General features: G+C 38.2%; 1 protein-coding gene across 3 annotated transcripts in view; it reads right to left on the minus strand.

Moving 5' to 3' along the window:
* DIAPH3 (diaphanous related formin 3) overlaps positions 1–20256 on the minus strand; it is a 403620-nt gene that overhangs the window by 94728 nt on the left and 288636 nt on the right. For 2 of the 3 annotated variants that reach the window (XM_072135306.1, XM_072135305.1), the window contains 2 exons: positions 18923–19018; positions 18401–18460 (listed from right to left, as the gene is read on the minus strand). In XM_072135306.1, coding sequence (XP_071991407.1) covers positions 18401–18460; positions 18923–19018 — 156 coding nt within the window. The remainder of the gene's footprint in view (positions 1–18400; positions 18461–18922; positions 19019–20256) is intronic. The other variant, XM_072135307.1, reaches the window with a different exon arrangement.

Here is a 20256-nt window from a genome sequence, read left to right on the forward strand (position 1 = left end):
TTTGCACAAAATGGAAAGCGTTAAATGGTAGATAAACTGTAGACATGAAGTGCTAATGCAGACATTGCTTTAACCTGAAAATGAGAATTTTTAGGCAGCACACCCATTTTCATTTAGTAAAATCTCATCAGCAGCTCAGTGTCATGATAATGACTAAAGTATCCATTAATACATAAAAAGGTTAGAAGTCAAATTATTTTTTCCATTCCATTTAAAATATGCAGAAAACTCTTGCTCGTGACACGGTAGAATAATTAAATTAGAAGTGAGAGCTTGTCAGAAATGTATATCACTGCACAGGACGTTTAGCAACTATATAATTACTTTAAAATATTAGAAAGTGAAATTCTCAAATTTAATATTAACTTTCGAAAATTGTCCCGTACATGGTGTTTATTCACAGTGAAATCATTAAATGAAGCCATTTACAGGATGATGGTGATGTCACACACATCAACCTTACATAGCAAAGGACATTTCTATCATTAAACCATGCACTTCCTGCAGCACTAATGGTCTGTGCCGATTACAATTTAAATGTATTCTTCCAATTTTATACAAAAGGTTCTTTTCAGAATAGTCTATTTTGAGTAAATCACTTTAAGTGACTCACCAAGTGACCTGCTTATTGTTGAACCATTTCCACAAACACTGACAGCAGCAATTGCATTGACAGACTTGGTCAGTGGTGACAAACCGGTGGCACTCAGGGCACCCTCAGGCCCTGGCCACCCTCAGTGCCAAAATAAAAAAAAAAAACACATCCTGTACTACCTGGGACTGTGGTAGAAGTAAGAAGGTATGGAAAAGGCAAAATTATTATCAGATCTATTGGATCTCTTTTTCCATGCCTATGATACTTTCTGGTGGGCCGTGGAGAGAAGTTACCATGATAATCCTCTGGGCAACAATACAGTTTAAAGGGCTTTGCCCATGAAAGAGAGAAAGAGAATTTACACAAAAAAAGATAATTTTTAAACCTTTATGTTACAATTTTACTCCGTTTTATAGCTGTTTTAGCTCCAATAACTCAATGACAAAATTCCAGAGTGTGGGCAAGGACTCTCTAAGCAGACACTTTATGATCTCTGTGTGCTGACAATGTGTTTAGATTATCAGGGTACAGGGTTTATCTATCCTTTCATTGAGATTCTGAACATTCATTAGTAACTGACACATATAAAAAAGATGAGACAGATCAAAAATGAGAGATGATGAGATCCATGAGATGCATATTACACACTTCAGCTCTGCTACATCTGAGCTAAAACAAACTGCCTCCCTCCCCTGTATAAAGACTATTTTATCTGTAGCTTGTAGATTAAACTCTCCACACTGCTGCTTCCCAGCAGGAAGTTCCTGTGTGTAAGTATTTAATATTCCATGTCGTGTACTGGGAAGTGGGAAAAAATTCCAAATGCAGTGAAATTGGTGAAAAAACGCATTCGCGCCGTATTTTTGTGGGCTTGGATTTTATGGATTTCACTGTATGCCCCAAAGACATACTTTATTCTTTGGGTCTGTACGATTTCAGGGTTACCAAATTTGTATAGGATTATAATGTTTTCATACATTTACAAAAATGAAAACCTGTACAAAAATTTTTTGGGGATTTTGCCATGTTCTGGCGCTAATAACTTTTTTTATACTTTGGTGTGCAGAGCTTTGGGTGGTGTCATTTTTGCGACTTTTGATGACATTTCCAATGTTATCGTTTTTATGACCGTACGACCTTTTGATCACTTTTTTTAATATTTTAAAATGGCAAAAGTTATGTCCCGTGAGCCCTCTCCATGCATTATGTTTGGTTCATAATTCATACAAGCAAATGGTAGATTTCCTAGTAGTATTACGTCACGTGTCGATGAGAGGTTAAAGGAAATCTACCATTTGCTTGTATTAATTATGAACCAAACATAACTTGAGAATGCTGTAGCTACACTGATGCAGAAACATATCTTGATTAATCCCTGAATTGAGTGGTTTTGCTAAAAAAAAACTATTATAAAATTATAGTAATGAGGCTCTGTTGCTCCTGTGTCTGCGTGGCGCTTCTCCTCTTACCTTGATTATGCACTGCTTCAGAGAACGCTGTATTCACTGTGTTGTTCCTGACAGGCAGAAGTAAGCACCATCCCCCCCTTGTGGTCTATGAGGCAGCCAGCTCAGGTCCTCTCTGGACATTTCAGAAAGCTCCGTGTAATGTGTATATGTACAGCAGCCAGTCTGCACCCAGCTCTCCCAAGGTCCTGAATGTTATAATTGTTTTTTGAGCAAAACCACTCGGATCAAGATATGTTAATGCATCAGGTTAGCTACAGGAAATGGTAGATTTCCTTTTATTAGAAGTAGCTGCAAAGCTATTGGCTCTAATTCACATAAAACATTATCAAGTCAGAAAGCTCAAAAAAGTCAATTTTGACCCACTTTTTAACTAGTATTTTCCACTGTATGAAGGTAACCTTAAAAAGCTGGTATTTGTTTGCTCTTCTGTTAAGTTATCTGGTTTTATTATCACTTTTTTCCAATTCTGTCTTTCATACCTGACAATAGGTAATTTTCTGGTGACACATTTCCTTTAAGAAAATCTGAGCAGCATGTGGTACATTCAACACAGTAGCAGAACGCTCTATATTTTTAGCACATGCAGATTATTATTTCGGTTAAAGAATAATTCTGAACAACCTACTGTAAAATCCTGTCACTCTGTGTGCAGAAACAAAAACAGTTAATATATTATACAGCAGATTTTAAACAAAATATTTTGTGCATCGCTATTTATTTGACTGCTGAGAAGTGACAACATCCAATGACATCACCTTGAGATGAGGACAAAAACCTGCGAGAGAGTTTCCCATTGGGATATGTCACCCTACGTTCTGCTTCCATCTCCACACTTAATGTTCCCAGAATATTAATGAAAACATGGCTAAAACACACTGCGTGCTCAGGTATGTAAATATTCATACACTACCTTTTATTTCGCATGTAATAGCTAGTGACATTTTTAAGCCTAGATTGCATCTTGACACATCTGACTCCTAATGTCTTCTTCAAAGAGCCATATACATATGTATGGAAAGCTCACCGTCTCCCTAACAAAGTATGCACTCTGCCACTATTTTTCACACTGCTCCAGCGAATCCTAACTCATCTAAAGATACATTTCCTTAATATAAATTGTGGAATTTTGAAAGCTATCGCCATAGACAGCTTGATTCATTTATTCACCACTGGCCTCACCTAGTCTAATGTGTTAAATGAATTATTCATTTCTGCTCCTAACATTCTGATCTCAAGAAAAATCCTCTACTCCAGCAGCCAAGAGATGTACCTAGCGAGGATTCTCTTAATAGAAATAGAAACTGCGGAACAAGCCTGACTACGGATTTATATTCTATTTCTACTTATACTTCAGTATTTCTTGACACAAGAGTGGAAAAGGCTAGTGAGTGATAAATACAAAGCACTCGCAATCCAGCTTGGTCAACTACTTTGTGTGCATGTGCTTTGCTAATGTGTGTGATTTTAGCCATGTAAAAACCGAGTTAACATGGCTGACTGGTGGGCCTATCCTTTGTATGAAAGTTTTCAAGGACTTGAAAGACTTGTATCCACAGGATTCGGCAGCATAGATGTTCTTAGTAAATCTCTTTGTTGCCTGAATAGCAAACAGCTTTGTGCTGCAAGAGCATGTGGGAATAGCAGTAAAGGCTGCAACGTGGGCACTGCTGCAGGCTGTTGTTTTGGTGTTTTTATTTTTAATAAAACATAAAAATCTGATGAAGTCTCTGATTCTAAAACTTAGTAAACGTGCTCTGAATGATGGACTGAAACAGAAAAATGCTTAAAAGGGGCAATCTAAAATAGGAGGAAAAGGTGGGATATAGGATTTTAAAACAAACCAAACCTATACACCTATACTTATCCTCCCAATACTCTGTCTTTGTTGATGTGCCCACAAAACAATCTAAACCGTTCTGTGCCACACCAACAGCATTACCATCGAGACCAGCAACTGTCTGCAGCGGTCATTTGAGTAGTTTTGCACAAATTGCACTGTGCAAAAGTTTAAAAAAAAAAAAAAAAAAAAAAAAGTGCACTGATGTCCCCACCCCCTATATAAATCGCATACGACCCATGCAATAAAATACAATTGTCACTGAACCCGTACGGTTAACACCAAAAATAAAGCAAAAATTTTTTTTCAAAAACTATGATAGTTTCAGATGCAAGCGCATAAAAACAGGAAAAAGGTTATCAAAAAGTAACATTTACCCCGACATGATACCAATAAAAAGTACAGCTTGTACAGCAAAGAAACAAAATACAAAAAAATAAAACAGATCCCATTAATACAAGTGAATTTCTCAAAAAATGAGTCAACCATAAAAACGCTATATAAATGGGCATCACTGTAATCGTGGTGATCCATAGACTAAAGATAAAATTATTTTTAAGGGAAAGTGAACAGCTGGAAAAATAAAACGCTAAAAAGCCTAAACCAGTATTAATGATTTTTTTTCAACCCCCACTTACAATGTATTAATAAAATCTCATCAATTAGCTATAGAATCCCCCTAAATGCTGTACCTGAATAAAATAAGCCCCTGTGTGTCCAAATGAAAAAAAAAATATATAGCTAAAATGTGACAATGCAAATCTTTCCTCATGATGCCATATATCTTGTGAAGTTCTCCAGTCCTGCAGCAAAACAACTCCACAACATGATGCTGCCACCACAGCGTCTCACAGTTGGTAATGCTCTCACGCTAGAAAGCATGAAGCACCTACAGATTTCTAGAAATTGCACCCAAGGATGAACCAGGCAGTGTTCTTTAACCCCTTAGGGACACAGCCTGAAAAGGCTCTGGTGACCGGGTGTTTTTAGCAAATCTTCGTAAGCGCAGGTTTAGGGGCCATAACTTCTTTTTTTTGCACGCTACCTTAAAAATTTTTTGTAGTGTTTTTTTTCGGGACACATAGAGCTAATTAAAAGGTAACACAAGTTAAAACATTTTTTTCATTTTAATTTTTATATGGGTTTAAAAGTGGAAAAAAAAATGCTTTTATTTGTAATTTAATTTATTTTCAAATTAACTCAAAATGAACATCATTAATGAATTCCTTATTTTGTTTCAGACGTTTTAATATACAATATGTATAGTCTCGGGCAAACGGGGCGACTATGGGGATGCTATTTGTAGTGTAGCAGGGGATTTTTTTTAAATTAAATAGGGAAATGTCACTGTATGTTTATGAATATTTATTAATATTTTGTGTGTGTGTTTTTACTTTATATGTCCCCATGAAATCATAAAAGACCCTACCCCCCCCCTCACCGTTGGACATTTTCACGTATTTTTTAATTTTATTTTTCTATTTTTATTCTTTTACAAGTTTTTCCCTGTAATTAAGGCAACTATAAGGACGTTGCGTTTACCGCATGCATGTAAAAACGCATTGGATTTGAGAGTTTAAAAAACGTATTGGAATAGCTGAAGAGAGATTTGCCTAAACAGCTATTAACACGTGTGTTTACAAAACACAACCGCTAACGCATTGTTAACACATGTTAAACTCGCGGTTAACACACGTGTTAACAGCTGTTTAATTAGGCAAATCACTCTTCAGCGATTCCAATACGTTTTTAAACTCTCAAATCCAAATGGTACGTTGCAGTAAACGCAACGTGTGACCGCACCCTCAGTTACAGAGGAAAAAAGCCACCTGTCACAGGTGGTGCTGAACAGAGCTGTACTGGGTCTTATTAGAGCAAGCAACTCTGTTTAACTCGGCTTCTCCTCTGTACAGCCTCCTGCAGCAAAGGGCTGCTCTGCTCACAGTGAGGAGAAACTAACTGGGAGAAGCAGTGGGGGAAGGGAATAGAACAGGGGGCTGCAGAAGGGGAGGTATAATTGGGGGCAGTATAGTAGTTATAGTCTTGTACATAGGGGTAGTATTATAGTAGTTATATTCTTGTACACAGGGGGCATTATTATAATAGTTATATACTTGTACATAGGGGCACAATTATGGAAGTTATATTCTTGTGCATAAGGGGCAGTATTATAGTAGTTATATTTTTTACATACAGGGCAGTATTATAATAGTTATATTCTTGTACATAGAGGCAGAATTATAGTAGTTATATTCTTGTACATAGGGGCAGTATTATAGTAGTTATATTCTTGTGCATAGGGGCAGTATTATAGTAGTTATATTCTTGTACATAGGGGCAGTATTATAGTAGTTATATTCTTGTGCATAGGGGGCAGTAATTATAGTAGTTATATTCTTGTACATAGGGGGCAGTATTATAGTAGTTATATACTTGTACATAGGGGCAGAATTATAGTAGTTATATTCTTATATATCGAGAGCATTATTGTAGTAGTTATATTCTTGTACAAAGGGGACAGTATTATGGTATTTATATTCTTGTACATAGGAGACAGTATTATAGTACAGGCGGTCCCCTACTTAAGGACACCTGACTTACAGACAACCCATAGTTACAGACAGACCCCTCTGATCTCTGGTGAAGCTTTCTGGTTGCTTTACTATAGTCCCAGGCTGCAATGATCAGCTGCAAGGTGTCTGTAATGAAGCTTTATTGTTAATCCTTGGTCCCATTGCAGCAAAAAATGTTTAAATTCCAATTGTCACTGGGGCCAAATTTTTTTGGCCAAAGACATTGCTGCAGACTCGGCACCTGCACTCGCTAACATCTATAGTCAGAGGGCGGTCCTAGATGAGTTAATACAGATGTTTTTAAGCATTCCATTCAGGCAGTGCGATGATAAATCAGATATGTTTATTTACTATCTATGGTAGTTAGGAATTGGTATACTAAAACGATTTAAATTGCAGCAACATTGTGACAACATGAAACATCAAATTCAAACACAGAAACTTCAGCTACCATAATAACCCCAATTTACTGTAGCATTCATTGGTCGTCTCATAGAAGGGCCAAAGGAGAAAGTCTGACTTAGCTGTCACCCCATATTAATGTCTCTGATTCTGGGTGCGTGGACCCGTCCATATCAACACTGTGACTTTTTATTTTATGAAACTGCAACTCGTTGTCAAGACTAGATGGAAGTTATTTTTCCGAAGAGACTCAAAGGTTTAAAACCAGTGATATAAAGAAGTCTGCTATAAAAATCCTGTGTGTACTTGTTACCTGCACATGTTCATTACTTTTGTCACTGTGAACCTTTCAAACTAATTATTTTAGAAATGTTTTTAATAAACAAAAAACAACTTCTAGTAGGAGTCTTAATTTCTGCACCACTTCTATTAACTAGTTCAGGATAAGGTAAGTTGTATACCTATGCACATTACTGTTATTCACAAAGTCGTCATTTTGTATACCACAAAACGAAAATCGACCACATAGCAGCAAACCAGAGCCCTACTTTGTGCGGACAAGCCACGTACAAAAAAAAGCTTCTACCCTCCCTAAAATGCCCATATACATTCAGCTCAACATATATAGTAGCTAAAGGAATGGCAGGACGGTACCTACCCCCTAATCGTGTATCTCCTTCTGAACAAAATAACTAGGAATGTGACATAAAACCGCCTGATCCTTCAAATCATTTGGTTATACATCAAAACAAAAGTTTAGAAAATGATTTTGATCACTAATCCATGTATGTAACTTTCTGCAGACATTATGGTCAATGAATAAAGTGTCTTCTACTATTGAAATCACAGCCAGACATAGCAAAAATGATTATGTATTATCATCTCATCATGGCAAGATATCAAGACTTCTTCTAATCTTACATAAAATCTTACCAGGCTTGGCCAGTCTTAACAGTGCCCACCACAAGCCACCATACAGCAGGGATGAAGTGGTATTGTGTTTATTAAGTCTAATTAATTTTTTGATACACTGACTGAGATGGAAGCCAAGATATTTCTTACTTTGTATTATAAAATACAAGAATTGCTCTTGCATGTGTATGAGATTTGGTTTTAACCTCAAAGATTACATATGCCCAAAGGAAACAAAACTATGTGTAAAAGATAAGATATTCAAGTGGAATTAGATGCTATCAGCATGAACACTCACAGGAAAAATTGATTAATTCTTTTGAAATATCTCATTCTTTACTGATCTGCCACAACAAATGGTTTAAGAACACAGAGATGAGATTAAGACAACACAATCAAAAAGGAAGGAAAATATAACTCCTTATAAGACACCCAGAAGTATTAAAATAGTAAAGTTCCAGCAGGATCCTGATTAAAGTCACTATAAAGTGAGATTCTGGATACTTAGGTAAAATTCAATCTGTGTTTTCGAAGCAACAGGAAGTTTTAAATCTAATTTACATTAGTCTGAGATTACCCTAGAACAGTGATGGCGAACCTTTCAGAGACCGAGTGCCCAAACTACAACCAAAATCCACTTATTTTCCATGAAGTGCCAACATGGCATTTCTAGCAGTAGCTTATTGCTACCTGTTCTTCCTCATCATTCAATTGTATTGGCTCTCCTAAGGCCACCAATAGAGTTGAAAGAAGATGGGCAAATAAGTTCAGACCGTCATTGTACCTTTTTTTTTGGAAGAATGGTGGGTCCAGCAGAAGGACCTCCAAAGACAATGCAGTTCTGTCAAAACCTTCTCACTTTTCCCGCAGTTTCAAACAGCCAATAGCGCTTTAAAATAGCGCTGAGAGCAGCATCCCTTAAGTAGCTTGGGACTGCAGGAAGATTTGGTGGATTTTGTCCTGTTTGGTGAAATTGGGGGGGATGGCCTGAGTGCCCACAGAAAGGGCTCTGAGTGCCACCTCTGGCACCCGTGCCATAGGTTCGCCATCACTGCCCTAGAACTTTCTCCTTTTTCTTTGTCAAAATCTGGGACAATATGACTATCCTGTCAGGTAGTACATAGTGAGATTATAATTGTGAGCAGAGGGCAGGCAGCCAGAGTCTTTCAAAGTAAATGTATGCTTTGTAGAACAACAGTCAGAAGCCGAGGTAAGAGACAAATAAAAACCTGCGTTGTATTGATCTAAGAACTCCCCCATCACAAATGTATAATGGTAAAACAACAAGTAAAAAAAAAATGCAACATCAATTTAAATTTGCATTTAAAACATTTCATTTAAAAAAGAAATTGATAACTTTTTACTGTGACAGGGAAGGTCATTAATCTCTACGAAAAACGTAAAACTTTCAAAGATAATTCAGTTTCCATCTTTTCAGTCATATGCGAGTAACTAATTAAACTACAGACAAGATGGGGAGAAAGAAAATGTTACAGTCATGAATGACAAGTGGCAGTATGTATGTCTGGCACCAGCAAAAATCTGGCAGTACTCATAGCGACATTATAACTTCTAGTACGATTGGCTCTACTCCATGTGAGATATGGCATATAAGGAAACTGTGAGCCCCCCAATCTGTGTGCAGCATTATCATATATTGTACTATAAAATCACATTTAAATCAAAATGATGCTGAAAGGGTCTCTTCTACTACAGTATATACATTGTGTATTCTACAATCAACTCTGAATGCTAACCTTGAAGAGGGGAAGTGTTTAGGAACCCCAACACCTCAGTCAAAGTGCAGGAACATATGTAGGAGTGAGCACTCTTCACCCCTCCTCCCTCCATAGGCAGATGAGCGGTTTCCCGACGTGTTACCCGAATATTTCCGATTTGCGCCGATTGTACCTGAATTGCCCCGGGATTTTGGCGCACGCGATCGGATTGTGGCGCAGCGGCGCCGGCATGCACGCGTGGCCGAACGAAAACCCGACGTATTCTGAAAAACCACCGCATTTAAAAACATTTCACAAAATGTTTCTATCCTTATGATCTCAGTGAAAAAAAAACTGCACACAGAACCATGGTATGGTATCTAAAAGGTACCATTCACATGTCATGTTTTGTCTACTATTCTACTGGCCACCAAAATGTGTAATATTTTTTTTTACACAGAGCTTGGTTCTATTTTTATGTACTAATCTCAGTTCTGGTGTTGTGTTTATGTACTAAACTTATTCTCAAAAAGAATGGGAGATCAATACTTGGTAGGCTAAATACAATCCATCCAAAAGGGACTTTCACTCAACCCATACATGCCATATCCAAGCATTAAAATATAACTTTTATTAGTATGCTCATAAAATTATAATATTCAAGATCACCTGATGTGATCATGTGGGCACCGTGTCATAGAAAGTCATAAGATCCATGTGGCAGCTGACACATCTCATACTCAACCGGCAATGGCCGAGACCGTGTCAGTATGATTACGGGAATAATTCCCTCCAACGCATGTGCGTGTTTATCTCCAGTCAGCAATAACTATTAGACGCATGCGCATACCACCCATTTGCTCCCTTACATACCCTGTTTCCCCGAAAATAAGACAGTGTCTTATATTAATTTTTTGCTCCTAAAGAGGCACTAGGTCTTATTTTCAGGGGATGTCTTATTTTTCCATGAACAAGAATTTACTTTTATCATTGAACAAAAAATCAACTTCTCTAACCTCCTTATGACTCTCCAAACTGAATTTCATGCTGAATTTCCTGTGACTCCATTTCTATTAGCATCATTGGCCCCAATCTCTCATGTTTAGTAAAAGCACTTTCCATAAATGAGCCTTCTTATCCTGGTAGCTGCTGGTATCACATTTGTAGCACAACAGCCAGTGATTTAATTCCATGAATTCTTCCTCATGTCACAACCTTCTGCAGCATCTAAAAGATTTACTAATACTAATGTATGGGGGGAGCTGCTGCAATGACTGCCGCTAGGTCTTATTTTCAGGGGAGGCGTTATATTTCTAAGCCTGAACAAAATTGTACTAGGTCTTACTTTCGGGGGATGTCTTATTTTAGGGGAAACAGGGTAGTACTGATCACTTCACAGAGTATATATGCAGAAAGCTGGAAAAAGTAAAGAAGAGGAACAAGTACAACGATGGCATTAATGTAAGTTGACATCAGTTAACCCTGATGTCAATAAATGTACTTAACTAGGTTCTGGTGTTGTAAATATAATAATAATTCCTTTATTTATATACGGGTATGTATTTATGGTATTATCTTGCCTCTGGGGCTGTATTTATGGTATTATCTTGGCTCTGGTGCTGTATTTATGGTATTATCTTGGCTCTGGTGCTGTATTTATGGTATTATCTTGGTTATGGGGCTGTATTTATGGTATTATCTTGGCTCTGGTGCTGTATTTATGGTATTATCTTGGCACTGGTGCTGTATTTATGGTATTATCTTGGCACTGGTGCTGTATTTATGGTATTATCTTGGCTCTGGTGCTGTATTTGACATTGTTCTGGTGTTGCATGTTTTCTACCTTCTAGATCTACACAACATATTTGTATTTATGAGTAAGTAAAAAGCGCTTTGCATGTCTATATATGAGTTAATACATTCATGAAATCATTTTAGATACAAAAGGGTTGATTTAAATAGTACAGGCAGTCCCCGGGTTACATACAAGATAGGGTCCAGAGGTTTGTTCTTAAGTTGAATTTGTATGTAAGTTGAAACTGTATATTTTATTATGGAAGTTCTAGACATTTTTTTTTTCTTTTGCCCCAGTGACAATTTCAAGTTTCAAAATTTTGGGTGGTCACAGTGGGCAGAGGGGTCCGTCTGTATGTGTCCATATGCTTCCCAGCCGACATATAGTGTCCATACCAGCCAGCCTGACTTCTATCTTAAACTTGATCGTGTTTGACAAAGGCCTGTGTCAGGTTATAACGTAAATAAACATCACTTTCTGGCATTGTACCCAAAAGGAGTGCTTGGATTAATTTAATTTTGATACAACCTGGATGTAATGTATTACACCACATCACAGATTATTATAATACATATGAAGACACAACTAGGATACATCAGGAATACCTTCTGTAGAAAAGTTTGCCCTAAGCTAAAGTACTCTTAGCACTGCTTAAAAAGCAGCTCTTAACAGCTTTGAAATATCACAACTATTTCTGGGCATATATTCACAAAGAACTATATAGTATCCACTTCAGGTAGAGTTACAGATACAGACAGGTGCAGTTTGAGATGCATGAATATTTTATACAGAATGAAATAATGTATTAAATCCTCAGCACAAAAGCAAATCAAACTTGGAATTTCAATGTTCTTGTGTTACCAGACCAGTGGCCATCTGCAATTTGCTCATAAGTCATTGTACAAACCTTTGTAGAGTGCAGTATAAAGCCAGATATTACCATAACTTGCTTCCTCCCAGAGAACAACATTTTTTACAGTAAATGCATTAATAGGTTCAAATAACAATGTGAATAAAAGCTGAAAATGCCAAGTTCAGATGCTGGAGATAAATTCAGCCCATTGACTCATCTGAATTGTCACAAGTTATTGTAGGCATAAACAAGGCTCAATCAAGCAGAATCCAATAATAAAAGAAAATGCTAAAATGAGTTTACCGGTAATTCTAGGCAGTAGTTTTAGATGACATTTTTTCTGCTAAGATGTTCATTTTAGTATGAACCCTAAAAATGTCTGTAAAATGTCACACTAAGCAATAAGCAGTGAAGAATGTTGGAGTGTGTGTGTGTGTTTGTATGGAGAGCGTACAACAGAATATGGTGTGAAACCTCAATTTTACATCACAGGGTCATTGATGTATTTTATATAGAATCTGTTTCATGGAGTACATCAGTTATAAGCAAAGGACCCAGAAGAGGTAACCTTGCCTTTAATCACACCACATTCTGTGCCTAGAAAGTAATATGTTCATCTTTTAGTAAGTGGTGGTCAAAAGAGTATCCTGTCACACAGGGGTCACTGACATGCATTTCTGACACATAAAAATATGTCCATTAAAGGGATTGTCTGGGGGGTTGAAAAACAAAGCTGCTTTCTTAAAAATGTACACCTCCTCTCCTGACCATGGGTAGTGTGTGGTATTAATCTTGCCTCATTTCTATGAAGCTGAGCTATAATACTTGCACAAACCACAGTCAGGTGTAGAGCTGTTTTTGGTAGCCATGTTTCTCGACCTCTAAGATTACCCCCCCCCCTTGAAGAGAACACCCTGCATACATACCAAACTGATGCTTTAACGGATGTTTGGACAGATCCATCAGAAGTAAAATATCAATTATTTTTAAAAGATGAGTATTTATTCCTCTGCTTTGGCCTCTAGAGGTCGCAGTAAAACTCTCAAATTTAATATAAGTTTATTGCTGAATATATATATAAAAAAATGGATGGATTAACTGATGGTGCAAACTGATACAAATAAAGACCATCTATCATCTATAGAAAACATTTTTAAAAATAGGATTGAAAAGGAGTCTCTTGTTAGCTGCCCATTACTTCAGATGGAAAAATAACACAGCATCCAACTATCAACAGAAATAAAGAATGATGTACAAAAACAGATACTAACAGACACAATTACAAGTCCAATAAAATCCATGGTGGGAAATAAACAAATTAATTAGTCATCCGTTATTAATGTTAAAAAAAACTGCTAAACCGAAGCCTTAAAATGGGTGTGAACTGGTCATCTAGTAAAAGAAATTTTTACCTAAAAGGGTTTATACTGTGGTACCACTTTCTTTGTACCCATACTCCACCAGTTAGTACAAGTTAGGCTACATTCACACGATGAATGCCCGCCGTACCGCAGTACGGCGGCCATACATCGGCGCCGGGGAGAGGAGGGGGGTATGAGCCCACCCCTGACCCTTTCTATAGCTATATATGGCAGCGGCGCTGCATTCCGGGGAAAGATAGGACATTCCGGTACAGTGTGAGCAGCAGTGTAAGCTCCTGTAAGGCGCCGTGAGCCCATTGCCGTGTATGGGGGACGTACATACGCCGCATGTACATCGGCCATATATATGTCGCCCATATGTGTGAATTTAGCCTTAGTAGTATCATATGTGATCACACTGTGATTAAACATCCATTAATTAATAATGGAGTGCACAAGGAAGCCTCCTGTCCTCCAGCAGGCAGAAGAGGAACAATCTCTAGATGACAATGTGATGCTCTCCTGATGCATCATGGGAAATATAGAATCCATTATAGAAATAGAGAAATTTAACAAGCATGATGGTGTCTGATGAAAGCAGAGAGTTAGCTCATCAGTGAGGCCCCCACGTGATTGAATATTGATGACCTATACTATGAACAGATCTTCAATGTAATTATTATGAGAACATTGAAGCACAGAATGTTAACTTGTTCCCGTTCTTTTTTTTTTCCTATGATATATCACTGAAGGCTGATATCACTGGCCATTAGCTCAAAAGAAACCATTAGTGTACAGGTGGCTGCATTGTTATCTCCATTATAACTATGTGAAATAAGTATGTCTAATAATCAGCAGAACAGAATTCTTAAACTTTTCGTGAATCACCATAAGCGCACATAAACAAAAGTTAAATAGAGAGACACAATAAAATCACATACTTTTAGAAAAACATATGTGGGAGGGGAGGATCAGGGACAAAAAGAAGGAATTGAAAAAAAACAAAAACAACTGGGAGTGCTTATATGCAGACCTTTAAAGGAAATCTACCATCAAAATCCAGCATGAAAAACCAGGGGCACTTTCGCATATTTCCCGGCTCTGTGACTGTGGTAATCTTCTTTTATTTGTTATCTATGGCCTCCTTCCTTCTAAAATGATTCTGAAGAGCCAGAAGGGCTCTGGGGGGGGGGGGGGGGCTTTACCATTACCTATCATAGGCTGTTCCACTATGCATGGAGCACTTCAACCTCCCTCTGTGTGCTGAAACTTCCTCTTCAGCCATGATATTACATCAAGATGAGGTATCGCGGCGCTATTTATAGTACACAATGTTGACAGAATAAGTGCATGTTTTTAGTAAATTTCTCAACAAAATATTTTTTTTTTTACAAATGCTCAAGTAACATATATATTGGGACAAAGAAAATATGGTTTCGGGGAGAAGAGTTTCCCCTTATTCAGGTCCGAGTTGTTTTGTTCTGTGGTAGGTAGGGATTGTTTTATTGGTGACACCAAAATGTTATTTCTATAGACACTACGAGATGATGCATTTCAACCTATCCTGCTTTTATCAATGAACTACAGGCGGCCCCCTACTTAAGAACACTCGACTTACATACGACCCCTAGTTACAAACGGAACACTGGATATTGGTAATTTATTGTACTTTAGTCCTAGGCTACAATAAACAGCTGTAACAGTTATCAAAGGTGTCTGTAATGAAGCTTTATTGTTAATCTTGATTCTTATGACAATCCAACATTTTTAAAATCCAATTGTCACAGAGACCAAAAAAGTTCTGGCTGAGGTTACAATGATAAAATATACAGTTCCGACTTACATACAAATTCAACTTTAGAACAAACCTACAGACCCTAACTTGTATGTAACCCGGGGACTGCCTGTATATATATATATATACAGACTGGTTTCTTGTACAGGCGGTCCCCTACTTAAGGACACCCGACTTACAGACAACCCATAGTTACAGACGGACCCCTCTGCCCACTGTGACCTCTGGTGAAGCTCTCTGGATGCTTTAAAATAGTCCCAGATTGCAATAATCAGCTTAAAATTGTCTGCAATGAAGCTTTATTGATAATTCTTGGTCCTATTACAGCAAAAAAATTTGAAACTCCAATTGTCACTGGGGCAAAAAAAAAAATTGTCGGGAACTACAATGATAAAATATACAGTTTCGACTTACATACAAATTCAACTTAAGAACAAACCTACAGTCCCTATCTTGTATGTAACCCGGGGACTGCCTGTATATATATATATATACACACACTCACCGGCCAATATATTAGGTACACCTGTGCAGCTGCTCGTTAACACTTAATTTCTAATCGGCCAATCACATGGCGGTAACTCAGTGCATTTAGGCATGTAGACATGGTCAAGACAATCTCCTGCAGTTCAAACCGAGCATCAGTATGGGGAAGAAAGGTGATTTGAGTGCCTTTGAACGTGGCATGGTTGTTGGTGCCAGAAGGGCTGGTCTGAGTATTTCAGAAACTGCTGATCGACTGGGATTTTCACACACAACCATCTCTAGGGTTTACAGAGAATGGTCCGAAAAAGAAAAAACATCCAGTGAGCGGCAGTTCTGTGGGCGGAAATGCCTTGTTGATGCCAGAGGTCAGAGGAGAATGGGCAGACTAGTTCGAGCTGATAGAAAGGCAACAGTGACTCAAATCTCCACCCGTTACAACCAAGGTAGGCAGAAGAGCATCTCTGAACGCACAGTACGTCAAACTTTGAGGCAGATGGGCTACAGCAGCAGAAGACCACACAGGGTGCCACTCCTTTCAGCTAAGAACAGGAAACTGAGGCTACAATTTGCACAAGCTCATCGAAATTGGACAGTAGAAGATTGGAAAAACATTGCCTGGTCTGATGAGTCTCGATTTCTGCTGTGACATTCAGATGGTAGGGTCAGAATTTGGCGTCAACAACATGAAAGCATGGATTCATCCTGCCTTGTATCAACGGTTTAGGCTGGTGGTGGTGGTGTCATGGTTGTGGGGAATATTTTCTTGGCACTCTATGGGCCCCTTGGTACCAATTGAGCATCGTTGCAACGCCACAGCCTACCTGAGTATTGTTGCTGACCATGTCCATCCCTTTATGACCACAATGTACCCAACATCTGATGGCTACTTTCAGCAGGATAATGCGCCATGTCATAAAGCTGGAATCATCTCAGACTGGTTTCTTGAACATGACAATGAGTTCACTGTACTCAAATGGCCTCCACAGTCACCAGATCTCAATCCAATAGAGCATCTTTGGGATGTGGTGCAACGGGAGATTCGCTTCATGGATGTGCAGCCGACAAATCTGCAGCAACTGTGTGATGCCATCATGTCAATATGGACCAAAATCTCTGAGGAATGCTTCCAGCACCTTGTTGAATCTATGCCTCGAAGAATTGAGGCAGTTCTGAAGGCAAAAGGGGGTCCAACCCGTTACTAGCGTGGTGTACCTAATAAAGTGGCCAGTGTGTATATATGTTTTTTAAGATAATGACTATTTATTTATCTAAAAAGATTCTGTTAGTTCACCATGTACTAAACCATGTTTATTTACTGTCTAAATCAGTAATTATCCTCATTTCCATCCCTACCTACCACAGAACAAAACAACTCGGACCTGAATAAGGGGAAACTCTTCTCCCCAAAAGGCAAAATCCATATTCTCTTTGTCCCAATATATATGCTACTTGAGCATTTGTAAAATAAATATTTTGTTGAAAAACTTACTAAAAACATGCAACATTGTGTACTATAAATAGCGCCGCGATACCTCATCTTGTTACCCACACTCTACATTGACACTTCTGACCAGGAAACTTTTCCTGTATACCAGTATCTGCAGCAGCTAACAAAAGGTAACCTCCAATAGTGGACAACTGGTACATTACCGCTACCAAGTAATACTCATCTTGGTAGTAGTCCAACACCTCCTCATTTTTTATATCACCCTGTTGTTTTATACATGGAGAGCGGTGTATTCCCTCTTTATCACTATGATATTACATCAGGCAGAGGGAGGGGGTGAAGTGCTGAGAGAGCAGTGTGGAAGGTAAGACATGCTCCTGCAGAGTGTAAGAGCTTGTGGATCTTATCCCCCCCCCCCACCTGCATTCTCAGCACTTCTCCCTCCATCTGCCTGCTCTAATCTCACGGCAGCATAGGGAGTTTCAGCACACAGTAGGAGAGTGAGGGAAGTGGTCCTACACCGTGTAACAGCCTGTAAAGCTACAGCATGAATGAGCATTGGTAACAACCTCCAGTGATCTTCGAGTTCATTAGCATAATTGTAAAAGCCGATTTTAGAAGGAAGGAGGCCATGGATAACAAATATAAGAAGATTACCACCGTCACAGTGCCTGGATCCTTGAGTAAGTGCTCCTGGTGTATCAGATGGATTTGGATGATAGACTTTGTTTCAGATGTATTCTAAAGCCACTGCAGGAATAGAGTTGTAAAAAGATTTTTCTATCATTAGTATAACAAGTGGTAATGGCCAAGAGCAATATTATATGGTTATTTACAGAAAATTATTTTTTTTTTACAATACCTGTTAAACCAGAAACCTGTAGAAGAGTCCAGCATTGTAGGATGCGTGCAATTACTTCCAAATATACCATAGCATTAAAACATTTATATATATTTCTACATGCAAAACTCGTAATAACCATGCAAGTGAGCCGCAGCAGCATGCAAAGCGCGGAGAGAGACTTATTAGCGTAAGTTGTAAGCTCTGAAAGGTACAGGTAGTGTCATTGTCTTTTGCAGTAAACCTCAAGCCAAAATCATATATCAGCAGAATAAAGATAGACATAAGCCCGTAATGCATGAGCAAGTTCCATTACCATGGTTACAAGGCTTTAGAATAGGCCTCTCTGATGACGGACTGAGATTGTCCTGTATATCTGAAAAAACCATAAAGATGTTTTATATACCACTGAAGCATAATACTTTTCAAGCCTAAGAATCGGATATAAATCCGACCCATGTAATCTTAATTTTACACTAAAGTGACGGGCCGGTGCACCAGCTGAATACTTGACATAATAGAAATTATCATGATGGTCCAACCTTTTTAATCATATTAGCACATACCCTAGAGAGATAGCGTACATATGGTTTTGAAGATGAGCCTTGTCATAATCAGCAGCTTATGTTAAGTTCAGTGCATTGGTAGGCAAAGTGGTAGTGACATCAGCCAACAGGAATTAACGTCTTTCCTGACATTTGTCATTGCACAGAAAAGGATTACGCTGGCTGTTGGCACTTTAAGCACTTCTTCCCGGTAGCACTGTATTTATGATGAATGTTTTAGGAGCACAAGCTGAAAAATATGCCCGAGAACAGAGGAAAGGTATTCTAGTCACCTTTAGGCCGTGGAGTCCGTTTTCTCCGGTCTCGGAAAGCTGCTCCGGATTGCAGGGCCTCTAGCAGGCTATCCATCACTCCAGTCTCATCGCCTTCTGCAAAAAAAGATTGAGGGAATTCCATCAGCCCTCTAGGTTACCATAGTAATGTCAAAGACATACAGACAGATAAAAAAGATCACTCTGTTATGACTAAAACCAGCAATTTTAAAACTAGACAAGCTTTTAACGGACTCATATATCATCCTTTTCTTAATAAAATCAGTCTCATTTCGTTTTGCTGTTGCTATCTAGTAAAGTGGACGAAAGTTCAATTGATTTACTTCAGGCCGCAGGCTTTACAGCCAGTGACAGTAATCTCAAAAGGAATATGGCTTCTGTCTTATCTTCTTTTTTTTTTTTGTGAACCCTGCGAGCTAAGGTCACTCATAAATCATATGTCCCTGGTGAAAAACTGTAACTTTATCGCTCCCTAAAAAGGAATCAACTGTAGTTATATCTGACTTAACAGAACCCAAAGGCGTTAAATTGTAACAGCTTCTCCCTTTGTGCACTTTTGTCTTCATTAGGGCCGGCCCTGATGTATTTCTAAAAACGCACTTAATTATTAAACGCCTGTACCGGGGAAATACAAGACTGAAATAAATAGTTTATACCAACTAAGTCAAACAAGGGCCTCTGGTCAAGATCTACCTTTTCCAATAGATGCAGTTTTATGAATAGTTTATGCATCGAACAAGGCCAGATTAATAGACCTGCACAAAGTTTAATGCCTAAATGTCTAGACGGGCCAATTATTTATTCATCTCTCATTAGCAGCCATTCATGGAGAGCTTTCTGCTGAAGCACACTATTTGTATTAGTCTAGGACTCTGTTTCGCCGACTCTTCATCAACAGATGATTTGCTTGATTACAACTAAACTAGGCATCCAAAAATCCCCGGCAAAATAATGAATGTGTCATTTGCATTTCAATGAATGTGAAAGCCGATGACCCAACTGATATCATGGTCACCGGAGCATGGCAACACGACATCTAGGGAATCAGCTTATCAGACATAATTGTGTGAACAGGGGGAAAAAAAAGGATAACAACTGCACAGTTTTGATCATGTATATGATAAAATGTAGAATAAAATAGAAATTAATCACAAAAAAAAAAAAGATTTTGCATTGTGACTCGTATAGTGATTACATTGGATTTACTTAACAAGTTTAAGAGGAAAAAATGGAATTTCAAAAGTTGAAAATTAGATTTCTGAAGAGGAGTCTTGATGAAAGGATTTATTCTGATATCCACATTTGGAGTGGGAAAATATATTTTTTTATTTGAC

Source organism: Engystomops pustulosus, chromosome 2 (assembly GCF_040894005.1).
Source record: "Engystomops pustulosus chromosome 2, aEngPut4.maternal, whole genome shotgun sequence".
Classification (NCBI taxonomy): domain Eukaryota; kingdom Metazoa; phylum Chordata; class Amphibia; order Anura; family Leptodactylidae; genus Engystomops; species Engystomops pustulosus.